This window comes from Salminus brasiliensis, chromosome 3 (assembly GCF_030463535.1).
Source record: "Salminus brasiliensis chromosome 3, fSalBra1.hap2, whole genome shotgun sequence".
Lineage (NCBI taxonomy): Eukaryota > Metazoa > Chordata > Actinopteri > Characiformes > Bryconidae > Salminus > Salminus brasiliensis.
Window position 1 is genome coordinate 3,312,591 of NC_132880.1, and position 15,569 is coordinate 3,328,159.

At 44.1% G+C, this 15,569-nt stretch overlaps 1 protein-coding gene across 1 annotated transcript in view; it reads left to right on the forward strand.

The window, feature by feature from the left end:
* The window catches only part of wnk4b (WNK lysine deficient protein kinase 4b), an 80,542-nt gene that overhangs the window by 58,060 nt on the left and 6,913 nt on the right, over positions 1-15,569 (forward strand). Inside the window, exons 9-18 of the mRNA XM_072675188.1 lie at positions 55-260; positions 927-1,000; positions 2,415-2,541; positions 2,688-2,804; positions 4,360-4,533; positions 6,475-6,529; positions 6,666-6,794; positions 7,352-7,480; positions 12,004-12,893; positions 14,784-14,883. Coding sequence (XP_072531289.1) covers positions 55-260; positions 927-1,000; positions 2,415-2,541; positions 2,688-2,804; positions 4,360-4,533; positions 6,475-6,529; positions 6,666-6,794; positions 7,352-7,480; positions 12,004-12,893; positions 14,784-14,883 — 2,001 coding nt within the window. The remainder of the gene's footprint in view (positions 1-54; positions 261-926; positions 1,001-2,414; positions 2,542-2,687; positions 2,805-4,359; positions 4,534-6,474; positions 6,530-6,665; positions 6,795-7,351; positions 7,481-12,003; positions 12,894-14,783; positions 14,884-15,569) is intronic.

Here is a 15,569-nt window from a genome sequence, read left to right on the forward strand (position 1 = left end):
GCTAATAAATCTTCTGTCTTTTGTTTTTCTGTTGAATCCGTATCGCCATGGCAGCTGACGGCGAGACAGACGGCTACCTCAGCTCCTCTGGACTTCAAGAGGCACTGGAAAGCCCCTCCTCTGTGATAAACTCCACCTCCTCAGTAACAGCGGCAGCGGCCAATGAGACGGCGCACACAGAGGTTCCAGCTGCTGATGCCCCTCTTACAGAAGCCCCATCTGTCCAGACTATACCAGTCCCAGGCCTCCGCTTCCCCTCGGTGAGTAGGAGGTGGAGCATCACGGGATCCCCACTTTGAGAGTAATGCTTTTGAATCATTAAAGGAATACGTAACTAATAATAATAATAACAATAATAATAAAATTATAATGATTACTTTAAATAATATTAATAAAAGAGGGTAAAAAGGATGAGAAGGCCAGTGGCACTTAGACGGTTGCGCCACTCGGGGTCCCAAAGTCTTTGTATTTTATGATTGTAATAGATGTTACAATACATTGAAACCAATGGTGGTCAACCAGTGATCTCATCAAAACACACAGGCATGCGGAACTAATAATAATAATAATAATAATTAAAATTGATAATTACTTTTAATATTTAATTAATAATATTAATAAAAAAAGGGTAAAAGGAGGGCCACAAATGGCTGTGAAATCACTGGGTATCGAATCTGTGATCTGCTGAAGAGAAGGCCAGCACTTAGACAGTTGCGCCACTCAGGATCCCAAAGTCTTTGTATTTTGTGATTGTAATAGATGTTGCAATACATTAAAACCAATGGTGGTCAACCAATGATCTCATCAAAATACACAGACATACAGTCGCGATTGGTCAGTAAAAACACGGTCCCTGCTGGGACATCCTTCCTGTGCTACAGATCCATTTGAACTAAAATCTCTCTCTCTCTCTTTCTGTTTCTCAGAGCATCGCTGTATCCCAGAATACCGAGCGAGCCCAGTCCAGTGGTGCCAGTGGTTTCTCCTCTCCTGTCGACAGGTAACCATAGCAACTCACCTTTGCTGATGTACATTAGCGGTGGATGTTTTCTGTCATTAACTAGGTTTAATTTATAGCCGTTCTGTCCACAGCTGTTACACAGTGCAGGGTGTTTAGGACAGTCAACACGCTGCATTTCCTCTTAGGCAGGAATCTTCTGCAGTGTTTTATTATTGAGTGTGTTTGGATAACGGCTCCCCTGAAAAAAAACCCCACCGGTGTTCTCCACCCCACCCCACAGGACTCATTTCCTTTTACGGCCCATTGAAACACGGCTAATAGCGTGGAGTGGATGTGGATGTGGATTTTTCCCCCATGTGAAAAAAGCTTGACGTCATCGTTTTTAAGGGCGAAGTGTAGATATGCTCTTAAAAAGCTGCTGGGGGCAGTGGCTTACTTACCCACTGACCGTTCTCAGATCAGATAGACATGCTCTGTGGTGTGGATAATGCTCCAGTTGAGTGTTCTTCCACTCCTGGATGACTCATAGACACCCACCTGCCGCTGCCCCCGAACTCACACACACACACACACACACACACTCATAGTGGCGATTGCATTGAGACCAGGCTGACTGAGGTCAGCAGGTTTTCCTATTTGAAATCCTATTTGAAAAGGAGTAAACCCTTTAGGACAGATGTGAGAAGCTCTAGATATGGGCATGGATATAAACATGAGCACCTCAATAGATCCTAAAAACCCACCCACCAGAAGCTGAAAGTAAGTTCCTGCTCTCACTCTCACATCTTCACCTCAGGAGGGGCTTGCTAATTAGCTAATTGGCTTTTGATCAGGTGTATTGAGAGCAGGGTAAACAGTCAAATGTACAGAGCAGGGGAGGTGATCCTTCAGGACCAGGGTTGGGAACCACTCACTGCTCCAGATCTGCTCCGACAGCTAGCAGATCCTCTATCAGGTCATATTACTCATGACTGCACTCACTGATCTCGTGAAAACAGTGTTTTAAGACTTATGTAGCCCTAAGCTGGCTAAGAGATCCAGAGACTGTCCTTACGCTTTCACTATCATGGCTTTTCTGAGGCTTGACGCAAGATTTGCTGGGCATTCCCCTCCATCTCTTTAGTTCTGGCCCAATGCCTGTGCCTTAGTTGGAACCTATAGACCAAAATGTAGGTTAAGAGGAAAATGAAGTCTTGTGAAATCTTGCACTTTTAAAGACCTGAAACCTACAAAAATGACTGAGAGCACTTTTTTAAAACAAGCAGAGCGTCCTTGGTTGGGCTCCTACTTGGTTGAAATGGACACCTGCAGACACCAGCAGCCAGACCATCCCTTTGCCGTTTAAAGGAGCCCCAGTCACCTTGATATGACTCCATGGATTTCTCCTTTTTGTTGAGGCATTAGAGATTAGAGAGAGCATCTCTTGATTGTATGGTCTATCCTCTGTTAACAGTTATGCCTCTGATGTCACGTCTGGCTTGAGCGATGGTAACGAAGGCCTCTCAGAGATGAGCCCCAACAAGCGCACAGGAAGTAAACTGCTGAGGAAGAGAGCTCGCTCGCGGCTCCGCATCACAGGGGTATGGGATTTGATGGGACTGATCTGTGAAGTGGTCCTACTTCTCCATAGTGTTTCCTATTGATCAGAATATGCTTCTAGTTAATGTTGGTCATGATGCTGATAAAAGACCATAAACACTGGTACCTTGCTTCTCCTGTTGTACAGCTGTCCGACAAAGTGGACAGGGTGGTGGAGTGTCAGCTTCAAACACACAACAGTAAGATGGTGACGTTCAAATTCGATCTGGACGGGGACAACCCTGAGGACATTGCCGCCGTCATGGTAGGTTTCTGCATCCCAGAGCTGAACACACTCATACAGTAGCACGCAGCGAGGAAACCTAATTAGCTTATTAGCTTTGATCATTGACAACCTAAGTCACTTTAACTGTTTTTCAGTGAGCCAGTTATATTCAGTCAAATTAAAGTAAAGAATGAGCACAGTGCTCTGGAGTCTTAACGAAATGTCTGTGACACATTTTGGTCAAAACACCTCAAGGCTGCAGTAAAATACACCCCCCCCCCACCAAAGACATTCATAACCCCTCTCCAAATTCTCGCTTGTCCCTGTTTACACTAGCTAGCTAACCTTTACTCCACCTTGAGTTCACATATCCCTCTCTTTCTCTTTTTACTCTCTTTCTTGCTTGCACGCTCTCCCACATATATACATTCTCTCTCTCTCTCTCTCTCTTTCGTCTAGCTCTTTCTGTCTGTCTCTCGCTCTGATTCTCGATCTCCCGCACACTATATGCATATATGTAGTCTATTTTTCTGTTTTTGGAAGGCGGGCAACATCTGAGCAGTGAGCTAAAAACTGACTGGGTTATCTCATTCCACAGTTTGTGGGTTGGTAGACACTCCAGATTCCCAAATGTTTGCTTTTCTCTACTCCTAAACAAGCAAAAGAGCTACCTGGTAACAATTCCATGATAATTACTGACACAGGTCAGTATCACTTTAGCTTTACTTGCAGGAGGTCTTTCCATAATGAGAGCTGATGTCAGATTGCAGCTAAAAGTCCATCATGAGAAGTTCTAGATTACTGTGTTTTGGTTTATGCCAATCTTTCTTAGATCTGTCAGCCCAGCAGTCTTTCAAAGGAACACACACCTACACACATTTCCAGCTGCCATTAGTTGTAAACTGATCTTTTTGGTGACACCTCTTAACATACCACTCATGTTTACCTGGCTCTTTTGACCTCTTGCTGCTGGCGTAGACTCCGCCTTGTCACAATGTAGACTGGCCTGTCTGCCAGGTCTAAAAGGACAGGTGGCTTTTGACTGATTTTGAACTAATCACAGCCCTGATTGACCAAAACTGGACTGATTCTCACCCCTGGTCAACAAAGAGACCTAAGTTTTGACTGAATATCAACTAAACATAAACCGGTCAGCTTAAAACTGCTATTAAGCAATTAGCATAATGCTAATTATGCTAGTTTCATTTGCTAATTAAGCAAGCTCGATTTCATTTAAGCCATTACATCATGATTTCCAGTGGTTTTGATCCTGATGTTTCTTTAAGTTCTCATACTATAATAGGACATTGTGTTAACTAACGTTCGAATGAAGGCTAAAAGAGTGGTGCTACTCTCCACTGAAGCTGGAGCCGATGATCAGATGATCAGTTTTACAAGCCTCTGTATCTGTCAGGGCCACAGGCTGTTTCTGTTCATCCAGTCCATACCACTGTCTTATGACACATGTAGGAGTGTGTGCTTAGCCCAGGGCATGTGTTTGTATGTGGGTCAGTTCTACGATTCTGTTTGTGTAGGATCAAAGGGGTGATTTCAAATGACCTCAAATGACCTCCTAATTTTTCTCTCTCTTCAGGCGCACAATGAGTTCATATTGCCGTCAGAGAAGGAAGGTTTTATTCACCGAATGAAAGACATCATCCGGCGAGCTGAGGCCTTGATGAGAAGAGAGCCATTGGGGCTGTTGGAGTCTGGGGACTCCGCTCGCTTGCCCTACCTGAGCGGAGCTGGAATGCTCTCTGCCTCCCAGGTCAGTTACACTCTCAAACTCTCAAAACCAACTAAAAGCCCTGATTTGTTGATCAAAACTAACTGGCCAAACCAAAAGGACCTACTTTTGGACTAAAATCAATTCATCACAACCCTGGTTAAGCGCAAGTTTAATTAACAGCAAACTAATCACACCTCTGACCAATCAAAAGGCCAGATTATCCAACTAAACACCAGCTAATACTTACTAATATTACTAGAAGTCAACCAATCAAAAGGCCTAATAAATGACTAAATGTCTGGCCAATAGAAAGGCTGGATTTTTTGTCAAAAGCCAACTAATCACATGTCTGACCAATCAGAGGCCAGATTGTTTGTCAGAAGTCAACTAATCACATGTCTGACCAATCAGAGGCCAGATTGTTTGTCAGAAGTCAACTAATCACGTCTGACCAATCAAAATGCCTGATGTTTTTGTCAAAAGTCAACCAATCACATGGCTGACCAATCAGAGGCCAGATTGTTTGTTAAAAGTCAGTTAATCACATGTCTGACCAATCAGAGGCCAGATTGTTTGTTAAAATCCAACTTATCACATGTCTGACCAATCAAAAGGCCTAAAATCTAGTCTAGACATCAACAAATCACACATCTGTCCAATTTAAAGGTCTGATATTTGACAAAACATTAGCCAATCACAAAACTGACCAACCAAAAGACCTCCTTTTCAACTATAAGTCAACTCATCACACAGCTGGTATTGGATATAGGTTCTTGTTGAGACCCTGGGGTGTTTTGCAGCATTAATATTAAGTTAAGATAAAAGCGAGCACTGTGCTGGACTGGTACAGTGCAAATGCTTTCACATGATGGTGTTTTTGTTGCAGTGTTAAATACAAGGACAAATAACATGTACACAAGCAACAAAGCTAAATAGTTCCCTCACACCATTTCTCCTGATTTAATGCAGTGTATTAATAGCAGTAGATGTGAAAATGGTGCATTTCAGCTCTCAGCAGTGTACAAAAACACTTTTGTATTGGACAGTCCTTCAGGGGGGATGTGTGAGTACTCTGTGTTTTGAAGGGTTATTCCTGCTGGAGCTGGCGTTGTGTTCAGAATAGAACTTCTATGACCCCAGCTATTGATTTGCCCTTCGTGACCCCCAGTAATTAAGACACACTTTCACTTCTCAGGCAAACTGATGGAATCTGTGCTGTTGTTTTTGTCGTAAAGTGACCATATAAGGGAAAATACACTTTTTACAGTAGTAAACTCCACACTTCGTACTGTTGAGATATGAAAATGAAACTGCTAAACAGCTCATTTTGATGTTGTTGTGGTTGTGATGTCTCAACCATGGCCGCATTTCCATTTACAATACCTGCTCTCACAGCCTATGGCTGATTTTAAATAGCTCACCCACTCGTGTTGAAGTGATGTATCTGCTGCTGACACTGCTGCCCTCCAGAAGGCCCAAACACCTGACTGGAGCAGCAGCTGAACCCTGAACTTAGCCATTGCTTCTGTTTTAGACTGGCTTGTTTGAATGAAGCACAATGCAGGGCAGCCAATCCGAATACGGGATATCTACCTAGTATTGAAATAGGCTGTTGGGGCTAAAGGGCTAAAGAGAGGTTGGTCTTGAAAATGGTCATGTAGGATTGAATTGTGCTACATAAATCCACACAAACATGGACAAGTGTCCTCCATCAGGCCTCATTAAACAGCAGGTACTGTCTTAAATAGCAGCTGATTACTAGCTCCATCTGCACTGCAACTTATCATTTGTAAATACTTTGTAAAACGTCAGCCGAACCTCGTAAACGCAGTGCTGTTCATGTACAGACTCGCTAGAAACCTTCAGAAGTCAGATACCACTGGTAAAGAGAGTATACCTTAGAATGCTCTCTCTCTCTCTCTTTCTCTCTAGTAGGGTCTTAAAGATGTCTTAAAGAGTCTGATGTCTTTTATTTTTCAGCCCAATCTGCACACACAGGGACTGTCACGCACAAACTCGTCTTCATCTCTACCAGGTAATGGACATACACAGTTTCTGCATATATGGATTTTATTACTCTTATGATGTAATGTAATGAGGCCTCCCTCTCGTTATTAAGGCCCAATGCATCAGTACTGATCGTGTGTCCATGTGTGCATTTTGTACTGCAGATTACACCGCAGCCAGTGTGGGTCATGTGACTCAAGGCTCCTCCCCTGGAGTGGCCGGAGACTATTACCTTGATCCCGATGCAGCTGTTCCAGTGCGGCCACTCCGTTCGCAGTCTTTCCACACCTCAGGTATACCCTCATATACCCTCCCCCTCATCCAGCTGTCTGTTTATCCAGTCCTCAGCCAACCATTAAGCCACCTTCACTAAACTGCACTAAATGGCACATTACACTAAAGTTTGTGGACAGCAAAATTAAGGGTACTGAAAAGTGAGAGTTTGTCCCCCCTCAGCTATAGCAATTTTTACTTGCAAAGCAAGTTTACTCTTTGGAGAAGGATTTCCACTCAATTTTGGAACACTGGTGTGAGAATTTGATTGTGTTGGTTAAGAGAGCATTCGTGAGGTTAGGATTGAGGTTGTATTGGATGGAGCTCCATTCATCATTCCAAAGAACACAGCTCCACCGCTCCACAGCTCAATGCTGGGGGGCTTTGTACCCCTCTAGCCCACACTTAGCATTGGACATAGTGACCTTAGGCTCATGTGGCGCTCTGATTCCATTTGCAGTGCCCAAAGGTGTCTGTTAATAATAATGTAAATAAAGAAAAAATACTTTGTATTTATTTACATGAACTAATGATATTGATATTAATGAAAGGTGTGTGTGTGTCTATGTGGGTTCAGATTACACAGCAGCAAATGCAGGTCAGGTGACCCGTGGATCCTCCCCTGCATTGGGCGGAGACTTTTACCTCGACTCTGATGCAGGACCGCCTGTCCGTCCACTTCGCTCTCAGTCCTTCCACACCTCAGGTACCCTGTTTTTTCCCTTTGTCCATCCAGTAGTTGGGGCTTAGGCAAAAATGTCAAACAATCATTTAAACCCACGTCTCTCAGCAGTGAGAGAGTTTTTACTGTAGAAGCTCCAGATCTCATCAGAACAGATGCAGGTGAACATAAATCCAGTAAAAATGAGAAACAAGAGCTTCTCATTCTGAAGAAAGAAAGTAGTGAGATCTTGTCGGTGAGCTAGTCTGAAGAACAGAGCTCGGTTCCTCCAGGTTTCTCCCCCAGTCCAGCCAGCACAGCGTGGAGGATGTGTTCAACTCCATCATCATCAGCAGCAGCAGCAGCTCACCTGATTTACCATCATTAAGCCCTGATTTACCACCAAACCAGGTGTTGATCTGAGGAGAACTAGACTAGACTAATACTAGACTAGGAGAACTTTGGAGATGTTCTAATGATGAACACAGTGATGGAGAACCTCCACCACTTTCTGTAGGAGTGTTATTATTAGTGTTTATTCTAATAGTAGTGTTTTACTGAGGAGATAAACACTAAGCCAGTAATCCAGTAAAAAGGAGCAAGAAATTCTTATTCTGAAGAAAGTAGCGAAGATCTTGTGAGCTAGTTTAAAAAAACAAGGCTCACAAGATACCAGAGAATGAGAGATTCAGAAGAACCCGCCCCGATGCAATCATTTAATGGACCAGAACCTCCAGGGAACGTCCATGTCATGAAGAATTCAAGAATTGAAGGTGTTCCAGAGCAAAGGGAGACCATACCCAGTATTAGTATAGTGTTCCTAATAATCAGAACCACTATCAGAGGCCTACATTAGTGTCCTTCTTCTTCTGAGCTCTTGTGCCTCACAGCTCCAGCCTGAGAGCTCTATTCCTCCAGCACCACACTGAGCACGCAGTTAATAATCAAATACCAGCAGCGGCTCAGTTAGATGTTTTTCCATGCAGTCATTCAACACAGACTTGGCAACCTCAAGCAACTCATTTGGTTGCTAATGCTTTTTATTGTAGCTGAGCTAGAGCCGCAAAGCACTTTGAGTGCACCTGCTGTGCACATATAATCTGCAGTAAGATGCTGAAGGTTAACTAGCAGCGAGGCTAAGGTGCTGACGCTGGTTAGCTTGCCTATTGTTTCTGTGATGAGAACAGAGTGAACTGAGGTTTGGGGCTGGCCTCCAGGTGCTTTGTGTACTGACATATAAAGGGTCTGATCCTCTTACTGGGGCTGTCTCTGTTACACCACTTCACCACACAGTGGATTCCTCTGTTACTGGAATAAAGAACAGGACAAACTCTGATGCAACTGTCAGCATGGCAAGGGAAGATCACAGGCAGCTGTGTGAGGTACATGAGCTTTTTAAAAAGCGAGAAATCTAAGCAGACCCCAGGAGACGAGCCACATCCAGTTTTTAGTGAATTTGTCACTGTACCCATTTGTCTATGACCCAAACAAACATTTTCAACAGCTCTTTTATTGCATGAGATGTATCGGTAACACTTCACTGAAGGACAGCATTTGTAGGACTACACAACTCCTACGTAAGCTTTTCATTACAAGTGAAATAAATCTGTAAACATTTATAAAGATTTATTCCAAGAGTCAGCTGTTGTAAAGGCTGCAGTTGTTAACTGAGGAAGAGGTATAACTGACACTGCTGGAATAAGCCATGGAATAAGTTCCTAAAAAATCCATCCATCCATCTGTTCGTCTAGCTAGCCAGCCATCCATCCATCCCTTCATCCATCTAGCTAGCCATTTATCCATCCATCCATCCACGCAGATATCCATCCATCTAGCCAGCCAGCGATCCATCCATCCATCTATTCATCTAGCTATGCAGTCATCAGTCTACCCATCGATTCATATGGTCAGCCAGCCATCCATCCAGTCAGCAGTCCATTCATCCATCTATCCATCTAGCTTCCCAGCTATCATTCTATCCATCCATTAATACATCCAGTCAAACATCCATCCATCCATCTATTAATCCATTCATCTAGCTAGCTAGCCAGCAATCATCCATCCATCTGTCCAGTCAGCCAGCCAGTCATCAGTCCATCTAGTCATCCATTTATCCATCCATTCATCTAGTTATTCATTCATCCATCCATCCATCCAATTTATTCATTCATGCCAGCCAGTTAGCCATTTATTTGTCCATCTAGCTAGCCAGTCATTCAGCCAGTAGTTCATACATTCCATTTTGTCAGCCAGCAATCTATCCATCTATTCATCTAGCTAGCCAACCATTAATTCATCCATCCATCCATTAATTTTTCTAGTCATCCATCCATTCATTCATCCATCTCTCCATCCATCCATCTATCCATCCATCCAATTTATTTATTCATGCCATCTATTTGTCCATCTAGCTAGCCATCCATTTATCCATCCATCCTTTCATCCATCCATCTAGCCAGTTATGTATCCATCCATCCAGCCATCCATCCATCCATCCCTCCATCCATCCATCTAGCCAGTTATTTATCCATCCATCCAGCCATCCATCCATCCATCCATCCCTCCATCCATCCATCTAGCCAGCCATTTATCCATCCATCCAGCCATCCATCCAGCCATTCATCCATCCATCCATCCTTCACTCCATTCATCCATCTAGCCAGCCATTTATCCATTCAGCCATCCATCCATGCATCCCTCCATCCATCCATCTAGCCAGCCATTTATCCATCCACCCATCCAGTCATCCATCCATCCATCCATCCCTCCATCTAGCCAGCCATCCATCCATGCATCCCTCCATCCATCCATCTAGCCAGCCATTTATCCATCCACCCATCCAGTCATCCATCCATCCATCCATCCATCCATCTAGCCAGCCATTTATCCATCCACCCATCCATCCATCCATCCATCCATCCCTCCATCCATCCATCTAGCCAGCCATTTATCCATCCAGCCATCCATCCATCCATCCATCTAGCTAGCTATTTATCCACCCATGTATCCATCCATCCATCCATCCACCTTTCTATGATAGGAACATATGCCTTAATTTCTCTATTTCTAGTAAGGAGCTTTCAACATCAAGTACAATATTTGTTTTGATCTAACACTCTAGCCACATACTAAATTGCCAGTCACAATACCATGCAATACGATCCTTTGCAGCTGTTTGATGAGTATATTGTTATTTCCTTACTATCAATAGGATCCATTTCTCTCTGTCTGTATCTCTGTCTGTCTCGTTCACTCTGCATCTTCTTTATGGCTTCTAAAACATTATAAATGCATCAGTCCATCATTTGTCTGACAGTAGCAGTGAAAGTGACTAAGCTATTGCGCAATAGTCTGTTTTCTCCATCTATGTGAGTGCATCCCCAGGCTTGAGTGACAGACAGCACTGCTAGGGTCCTTCTCTCTGCCCTACCCTCCCTAGCCCGAAGGCCCTGTGACAGGCTGATCAAAACATCTCTGTCTCCATGGAGACCACAGTTTGATGCCAGAGCCCAACCCCACTGACAGTGATGCTGGCTAGTTCCTGATGTGTTTGACACCTGGAGGTTTGAAGTGGAATCTGCTAATTTGATTAGTGTAGAGAACACACACACACACACACATGCTGGGGGGCATTGTAGTTTCTGGTGGGAGATCAAACCCGTTCCAGCAGCTGCCAAAAGCACTGCACTGGGAATGATTTCAAAAGGAGGCAGCATGTTCCCAACCATATGACTGTGTGCTCTGCCTTCGAAAGAGCTATTTGTGGCATACAGTGTTCAAAATGAAGAACAGACACACACAGCAGAGCAGATCCAGTGTCACGTACCGGATATGTCTCCACCTCCCTCAGGCGTAAGGCCACTTCAGGATGTGTGGCAGTGCTCTCAGCAGAAGCACACACTGAGACTTCCTGGTCTTTAACTGTTACCTGCTCACCCTGAACAGGCCTAGCTGTGGTTTAATAACGTCTGAAAGTGTTACAGCCTTCCCCACTCTTTCATTTACATACACCAGCTGATTCATCTAGACTGTCATATTTATGTTATATATTTAAATGTATTATGACTAGCATTTTAGCTTGTGGCTAATATTAGCTTGTGACTAGAGTGTTGGACCATGATTTGCTGGCTGGATTGCTGGATGGGTGGATGGATGGATGTTTGGATAGACAGCTAGACAGACAAATCAATGGATGTAATGGAATCATGGCTGGCTAGCTAGTTAGATAGATACACTATACTTTAAGTTGCTTGCAATGCAGGTGTGGGCTAGAGGGGTATAAAGCCCCCAAGCATTGAGCTGTGGACCAATGAAAGAACTGTGTTCAGTGGAATAATGGATAGTGCGCCATTCAGTACTTTTGGGATAAGTTGGGGGGAGTGTTCATCCAATATCAGTTACTCACAACAAAATGAGCATGTGTCCCAATACTTTTGTCCCTATAGTGTAGATACATGGAAGCATTGCTGCTATTATAGGGAGATTGCCATTTCAGTCCCTGGAAGTCCCTGGGCTTGCATGTTTCTGGTCAGGCCAAAACGTACTCATGTCTTTGATCTGTGTTACAGGCTCCGCCCACCCCTACCATCCTCCTGCCGCTCAGTACCCTCAATACTCCAACCCAGAAGCTCTTCCTCTTCTGCATCCTAACCAGTTACCTGCCATGCCCCAACAATTCCCCAAACAACACTACATGCCTAACTCCCCCTATCCATACATGGTCAATCCGGCACCCATCAACCCATCTCCACTCACCCGAAACCCCAGCAACCCCAACCTTGCCCCCTATCCCTCCCCTGCTTCTCCGGTCCAGCAGGCAGGTGATCCAGCTGAGAGCGGCCCTACCGCTTACAGTGTGCCTCCGAATGCTCCTGCACCAGGCATGTGGCCACCTCAGCAGCCGCTCTTGTCCCTGGCAAATGTGCTGTCACTGGCCATGAGTGTGGCACAGTCCTTCATGCCCCCTACATCCATGCCCAACAGTATGCCCCAGGCTTACATGTCCCCCATGGCACCCCAGTCAGGCTATGCACCCATGTTCGGAGCCCAGCATCCAGCTATGGGACAAAATGAAGGTCCATACAACCAGGGAGCACCGCTAGCGGGGCAGTTTGTGGACATGAACCAGCATCCTGACGCCCACATGCAAGGCCTCAGGACGGATCCACATGAGGACAGTCCTGTGTCCGGTCGGAATATGAGTTCATCTGGTGGAATCCAAGCAAACATGCTTCCCGGTGCGCCAGTGATCACAGAACTGCCCACAGAGGTCAAACAGCCTGTGCAGAATAGCTCAAAGCCAGCTGCAGGATCCCGGACAAGCCCCCAGATGGAGATCCAAGCAAGACCAAGAGAGAAGCTTCAGGAGAAAATCGAAAGCTCTTTATCCCTCAGCTCCACCAGCAGCTCCAACAACAGTTCCCCTGCATCGTCCACTTCAGCCAGCCCACAGAATACAGTGAGTACGGTAGAGGACACTCACACACATTCATACACTCAACAATCAGCGGCCTGCGTCGAGTCCTAGAGTGTAGTCCTTCCTTCAATTGCTTTGAGTTGACCACTTATGAATACTACTTATGCACTGGTAGCAGTGCTCTCTCTCTATCTCTCTCTCTCTGTCTCTTTCTCATTCCAGTATGATTATGCATTTTATTTCATACCTCAGGCAGGCTACTACATCTGCATATTAATAAGTTAAGTTTAATGACTTTATTCACCCATCTACAAGGGAAACTGACCATGTGTTTGCCTATCTATTCCCAGTCTGGGGGCAGCAAAGCATCACCAGCACAGCATCATGTGGCTATGCATGATTAAGGGCTTTGTCTAAGTGCACCCAGTCAGTTCTGGGATTTGCAGATTTGCAGACCCACACCTCTTTTTCTGCTAGGCTGCTCGAAGGCAAAGTCAAAGCAAGCTTTTTTGTAAAAGCTGTAATATGTACAAGACATAACTCTCGCCTTACTCTCGAACCCATGGTGCAGCAATAAACATCAAACATTTCAATAAACATTAAACATTAAATAACACAAAAAAGCATAGAAATGGTATGATACTAATTTGTAGGAATGTAAGAGTTTCAGTGTTATTAAGCTTTTCGTTTGTATAAATAAATCCCTGACATTGACATTGAGTAAAGTGTCATATGCAGCAGTGTAGTTATGAAGTGTATGAATTAAAGAATATGTATTGAGCTCCCTGAAATGTCATAAAAACGTACAGTGACATATGCAGCAGATTAAAACTCTGGGTATGGTCAGTGCAGATATAAACAGTAGTGCAAATTGGAGCTTGCAGACTCTTAAAGTGTCGTTAACTGCAAAGTTAACAGAATTGATTAGTATTTTCATAAAAAAAGTCAACAAGTTATTTGCTTATTTACTTAATAATGTTTGCATGATTGACATGGTCATTCTGATTGAATGTACCCCCTTTTGCATCATTTTGCCCCCTGAAGGGGGAAAGTTAGAGGAAACAGGAGAATGAATAGTGGTTTAATTAGTCAATAGTTTTACTGATTATTAATATAATCAAATTAAGCTAGTGTGTGTAGCTAGTTTTGGTTTCCTTCCAGGTCTTAGCACACATGATTGGCGACACAAACCCATGACCTTAAAGGTCCCATATCATGAACTGAATTTCCATGAGATAAAATGTAACCTTTTTTTTCTAACCAGGCAGCCTGGTTAGACTGTTGAATCTGTGTGACCAATAGGCCACTAAGAAGGAGTTTTAATAGGACAGTCTCAGAGTGGACCCGCCCTGAGGTCTTTTGTGTCAAGAGAACAAAGTGTGTTGACATAGCAACGTATCATCACTTCCTGCTTGTTATATTTTATGTACTAACCTACCACATCTGCTGTATAAAGATGTATATAGTATAGTATAGTATGTATAGTAGTAGGGGGTCTCAGAGTAGTATGTAGACACACTGGGACACACACTGTTTTTTGAATGAGGCACATTACAGAGCCAATCAGAACAGAGCTCAGAACAGAAGAATAAAAACTGTTTAATGCTAAGGGGTAAAGACAGGCTGGGATTACAGTAGAAATGAATTATGAGCCTTTTTGGGACATGGGACACGGGCCTTACCCGTCAGCCTAAACCTGTGTTTAACACACTGTAAACAGTACAGACAAGAACATGCCAATGAAGGCCCTTCCTCAAACCTGTTCTGTACACACAGTGACTGAGGCACACCCCAGCACACACACCGTCACAGCTGTCTGCAGCAGAATGTTGCCTATTATTTCTTTATCTGAGGTGTATGTGTGTGTGTGTGTGTGTGTGTGTGTGTGTGTGTGTGCGTGTGTGTGCATGTTCTCTCCCCTGCCTTACTCAGGTATCTGCGCCCTGCCCCAGAAATTCACCCTTTCTCTCTGTGTCTGAGGCTGTAGCCACTGCCAGCTCAACTAAAGCCAGACTGTCTCCTATAACTGAGGGTAAGGCCTGGACCCTACAAACTCACACACACATACACACACACACACACACACAGTAGCTGCTTTATACACAGTACTTACATATTCAAACATACACAGGCACTCAATAAGCTGTCAAGGCGTGTTCATACACACACACTAACATGCTATAGCGGCCCTGGCAAGGCTATGTAGTGTGTCTGCGTCCTGTTCAAACACAGCGCTGCACAAACATACACATACATATATACATGCACGCCCACACAGACGCAAATAAACACACATTAGCCGCCAGTGTGTGCAGTCTGTTCACACATACCGGGCCTGTAGAGCAAGGCTGTCTCTGAAGGCCAATTACCAGTACAAACACACACATACTGTCTGCAAACAGACACACTCATATACACTTGCCTGAACTGTCACTTGTCGCTGAATGCAATCAAATACTCACAGCAGTGCTCCTCCAAAATGTAGTAGAAAGTCTTCTTAGGACAGTAGAGACAGTTACTCCAGCAAAAGCTGGAGAAACTCTTTTTAATACCCTTGATGAAACAGTGAATGAGCAGGTGTCCCAATACTTTTGTCCATATAGTTCATATATATACAGTGTTGTGCAGAAGTACTACTGTGCACCTTTGCTGGTACATAAACATCATGTGACACTAATGACAATTATGGTGAAGCTCCTCCCTTCACACTATGGCCTT